Here is a 5269-nt window from a genome sequence, read left to right as displayed (position 1 = left end):
TTGAGCCTTATAACTTTTGATAAACCTTGTTTTAAATAATTTTATTAGATTGTGTTATTATGAGTGTAACTGTACTTTTAAATGTATTTTTGATGTGTTTTGTGCAACTTTTTATGCAAACGTAACAGTGTTAGGGACATGAAACCCAATTTGTTTCTTTCATGATTTAGAAAGAGCATGCAATTTTAAACAACTTTCCAATGTATTTCTGTTATCTAATTTGCTTCATTCCCTAATATGAATTATCAAGGAAAGCACACAAGGAGATAGTTGAACACAAGAGTGATATGCAGGGAAATAATGAAACTGTCCCATTTGCCCATCACTTTTTAACAGCTGGTTATTCTGTAAGGCAACTGAGATATCAAATAATGAATGCACAGATTGAGATGGGGAATGTGATAGGGAACATGTTCTAAAGTAACCTAAGGCTTATTGGATATTTTAACTGGATACTATGAAACCAAAGGTAATGAACATGAAAATGGATTTGTCAATGTTTCAATGATTAAAATACTTTTTCAAGGGTATGTCTTGCAATTATATTGACCAGTAGGGGGCTCTAGGTTTGTTTAATTAAATGGGGCAATATATGTGTGGAAGGAGTTACATATTGTATATGCAGGTGTACATTGCCCTGCTAGAAGAGTTATCACTTATGCTGCAACCCTTTGCCATTTATGATATCATAACTGTAACATAGCTGCATTGTTGCTGTGGAATGTGTAGACAAAGCTGAATTGGAATCTGATCTACTATGACAATGCAATATAGTGCAGTGTTATGACATCATAATAACAATAGAGTAGGAAAAAGCAAACTCAGCCTTTAGGTCTACAAATACTTACTTGATTACTGACAGGAAATGGATGGGCAATGTAATAGTGTTGAGCAACCTGAGTCTGTCACATCTACTGTGACTGGAAATACAACCAACAGTTTTGATGAGGATACGGCATGCATACGCTTTCCATTCTTCAGCTGCCGCTTCTTGAGAAGATCAAAGCCTTCAACACAAAACAGACCCAATGTTTTTAGGAGACTTTGGAAGAGATTTAGACAGACAGTTTCTTGCATAGGAAACGTTGATATTGCAAACAGTGTGATTGAAGACACTATTCAACAGGAACTTGAAAATGGAGCACTAACAAATGGCACAGAAAATGTCAACGATCATAACTATGGCCTTGAGAGTAAACAACACCAAGAAGAGTCAACTTGTAATGCAGGTCCCTCAACTTCAAGCTTAGAAAGGCACTCATCAAGCTTAGAAAGGCACTCATTAACACCTGGACAAGCAATAGCATGCTACAAGGATATGCTAACCTCTTTTGAACATCTTGAAATTTTTAATTACACTGAAATCTTTTTTGTGGGTCAAAATGCAGATAAACATCAACATACATTTAATACATTTAATGACCCAAATAACAGAGGTTTTGATGATAAAAGAGGGTTTTACCTGCACATACCTAATGGCCATATTGCATACAGATATGAATTTCTAACAGCCATTGGGAGAGGAGGATTTGGTCAAGTTGCCAAGGTCTATGATCATAAGCTACAGCAACACGTGGCATTAAAAATGGTTAGGAATAATGAAACAGCTTGTCATCTAGCTGCCCGTGAAATCCAAATTTTGGAAGTCCTCAGGAAACAAGACAAGGATAATAAAATGAATGTGATACATATTCTGGATAACTTTACTTTTCGAAATCATGTCTGCATGACATTTGAGCTATTATACATGAGCCTTCAAGATCAGATAGATAAAACAGAACAAGGTTTCAGCTTACCTTTAGTGTGTGATTTCACTTATTCCACTTTGAACTGCTTGAATGGTTTGCACAAAAGTAAAATCATGCATTGTGACCTAAAACCAGAAAATATTATATTGAAACAACCTTCCAGAAGTGAAATTAAAGTAATTGATTTTGGTTTCAGCCGGTATGATGGTGAGGATGTTGAACCTTGGATTCAGACACTCTACTACCGAGCACCAGAAGTAATTCTCGGTGCTGATTGTGGAATGCCAATGGATATGTGGAGCCTTGGATGCACTATGGCAGAGCTATTTACTGGTGTGCCACTCTTTTATAGTGAAGATGAGTACGATCAGTTGGCATGTATACTAGAGTTATTGGGGATGCCACCTCAGTCGCTGATGGATTCATCAAAAAGAGTTAACCATTTTTTCAGTAAGAAAGGTTACCCTAAATATTGTAATATTACATACTCACAAGACGGCTCTGTAAAACTCAATGGTAGTTATTCTTTCCCAGGCAAATTCAGAGGTCCACCTGGAAGTAGAGAATGGGGAGTTGCACTGAATGGCTGTGATGATCCACTGTTTTTGAAATTTTTGAAAGGATGTTTGGAATGGGACCCTAATTTACGAATGACTCCAGAGCAGGCTTTAAGGCATCCTTGGCTTCTAAATCAACTGCCAGGATTTTATGATGTCGTCTCCATTCCAGCTTACATATTTGATGAAGAGGAGCTCAGTGAACCAACAAGCTGCAAATCATGCTCCTTGCGATCAGTCTTCTTTGATGTTTCAGAAGAGCTCAGTGTAGACATCATCTCTGAGGAATGCTATGTGCCATCTTCTACATCCTGCACAGAGAGCTCTGAAGGGTGCTATATACTATCTTCAGCATCCAGCAAGTCCGAGGCAGAGATCACTATGCCAACAAGGTGCAAGTCATGTCCTTTCTGAATAGCTCAGTGTAGACAACATCTCTGAGGTATGCTATGTGCCATCTTCTGCGTCTCTCTCTCTCTTCCCAGTCTCTCTCTGCCAGCCAGCACCTGGTCACAGACCAGCCAGCATCTCTCTGCCAGCCAAAACCTTGTCACAGACCAGCCAGCCTCTCTCTGCCAGCCAGCACCTGGTCATAGACCAGCCAGCCTCTTTCTGTCTTCCAGCATCTGGTCACAGACCAGCCAGCCTCTCTCTGCCAGCCAAAACCTTGTCATAGACCAGCCAGCCTCTCTCTGCCAGCCAGCACCTGGTCACAGACCAGCCAGCCTCTTTCTGCCAGCCAGCATCTGGTTACATACCAGCCAGCCTCTCTCTGCCAGCCAGCATCTGGTCACAGACCAGCCAGCCCCCTCTGCCAGTCAGCACCTGGTCACAGACCAGACAGCCTCTCTCTGCCAGCGAGCAACTGGTCAAAGACCAGCCAGCCTCTTTCTGCCAGCCAACACCTGGTCACAGACCAGCCAGCCTTTCTCTGCCAGTCAGCACCTGTTACAGACAAGCCAGCCTCTCTCTGCCAGCCAGCACCTGGTCACAGACCAGCTAGCCTCTCTCTGCCAGCCAGCACCTGGTCACAGACCAGCCAGCCTCTCACTGCCAGCCAGCACCTGGTCACAGACCAGCCAGCCTCCCTCTGCCAGCCAGCACCAGGTCACAGACCAGCCAGCCTCTCTCTGCAAGCCAACACCTGGTCACAGACCAGCCAGCCTCTCTCTGCCAGCCAGCACCTGGTCACAGACCAGCCAGCCTCTTTCTGCCAGCAAGCACCTGGTCACAGACCAGCCAGCCTCTCTCTGCCAGTCAGCACCTGGTCACAGACCAGCCAGCCTCTCTCTGCCAGCCAGCACCTGGTCACAGACCAGCCAGCCTCTCTCAGCCAGCCAGCACCTGGTCACAGACCAGCCAGCCTCTCTCTGCCAGCCAGCACCTAGTCACAGACCAGCCAGCCCCTCTCTGCCAGCCAGCACCTGGTCACAGACCATGCAGCCTCTCTCTGCCAGCCAGCACCTGGGCACAGACCATCCAGCCTCTCTTATTTAAAACAGAGCATGTAATAATTAAATAAAAAATTATAAAATCTCATGGTGTTTACTGTCCCTTTAATAACCCCAGCATTCATACGTATTTACACACATCTCACACATTTGATGTAGCTTGCCACTGTCTAATGTGAAAGGGATACTAAACCCAATTTATTGTTTTAATGATTCAAAGAGAGCACGCAATTTTAAGCAACTTTCTAATTTATTCCTAATATCAATTTTTCTTCTTTATCTTGCTATCTGTATTAAAAAAGCAGATATGTAAAGCTTAGGAGCCAGGCCATTTTTGGTTTAGAACCTGGGTTACGCTTGCTTATTGGTGGCCAAATGTAGCCACCAATAAGCAAGCGCTATGCAGGGTGCTGAACCTAAAATGCTTAAAAAGATTTTAAATGCTTAAATAAAGATAGCAAGAGAACGAAGAAAAATTGATAATAGGAGTAAATTAGAAAGTTGCTTAAAATTGCATGCTCTATCTGAATCACGAAAGAAAACATTTGGGTTTAGTATCCAATTAAACCTAATTTTTTTAGGTGCTTTTAACTTTAAATTGAGTGAACAAGCTTTTTTGGACTTTGACAGTGAGTACCATTAGTGAACTGAAACTAAAAATAATCAATTCAATTTCAAAGTTATTAAGTGTTGAAAAAGAGTACCTATTCCATATCTTTTATCAATGAGAAAACATAAAAACAATATTATATATAAAGTATAAATAAATATATATATAAATCGATATTTGAAAAGCAGACAGAGTTTATTTTCTAGTAGGTGTTTTATTTTCATTTGGTGAAAAAACAAGAAGTGGTTGCTGATATATAAAGGTTGAAAGTGCCCCATTTAATATATTTTGAGTGTGTTCAGGAAAAGCAAAGAAAAAAAATGAATGCTCAGTAGCACATTGGTTTGTAGTCCTGCTGTAGCCTGGAGGTCAGTGAGTAACTGTATCATGTGTATCGTATCATTTCTAGTTAGGCAGTCTATGTTGAAAAAATACAAACCCTCAAGCTAAATTTACAAAAAATAAAAAAGTAAAATGACAGAAAAAAAAGAAAGAACAAAGCAATCCAGAACAAAAAAATTAAACCTAAACCAATACCCCTATAAAAATACTCCCCCAAATAAAAACACCCCGTAATCTAATACTAAACTACCAATAGCCCTTAACTACCAATAGCCCTTAAAATGCCTTTTGTAGGGCATTGCCCTAAGTTAAACAGCTCTTTTACCTCTAAAAAAAAGTCCCCCTTAAAAGTAAAAACCCCCCACCCACCAAATTCCCCAAAATAAAAAAAGCTTACACTAAAAGAAACTAAACTACCCATTGCCCCTAAAGGGACATTTGTATGTGCATTGCCCTTAAAAGGGCATTCAGCTCTTTCACTGCCTTTAAAAGGGCAATCAGCTCTTTTTCTAGCCCAAAAAAATCCTAATCTAAAAAGAAACAAATAGGTACTCACTGTCC

General features: G+C 40.7%; 1 protein-coding gene across 1 annotated transcript; it reads left to right on the top strand.

Moving 5' to 3' along the window:
* The first annotated feature begins 865 nt into the window (after positions 1-865).
* LOC128641679 (dual specificity tyrosine-phosphorylation-regulated kinase 2-like) lies at positions 866-2719 on the top strand. The gene has a single exon (XM_053694212.1). The coding sequence runs from the start codon at positions 866-868 to the stop codon at positions 2717-2719; it is 1854 nt and encodes a 617-aa protein (XP_053550187.1).
* The last annotated feature ends 2550 nt before the right edge of the window (positions 2720-5269 follow it).

Source organism: Bombina bombina, chromosome 11 (assembly GCF_027579735.1).
Source record: "Bombina bombina isolate aBomBom1 chromosome 11, aBomBom1.pri, whole genome shotgun sequence".
NCBI lineage: Eukaryota > Metazoa > Chordata > Amphibia > Anura > Bombinatoridae > Bombina > Bombina bombina.
The sequence above is the reverse complement of the archived record's forward strand: the minus strand, read 5'-3'. Positions and strand labels throughout refer to the sequence as shown.

Coding starts and splice junctions, on each gene's coding strand:
- LOC128641679 (XM_053694212.1), top strand. CDS start 866: ATGGATGGGCAATGTAATAGTGTTGAGCAACCTGAGTCTGTCACATCT.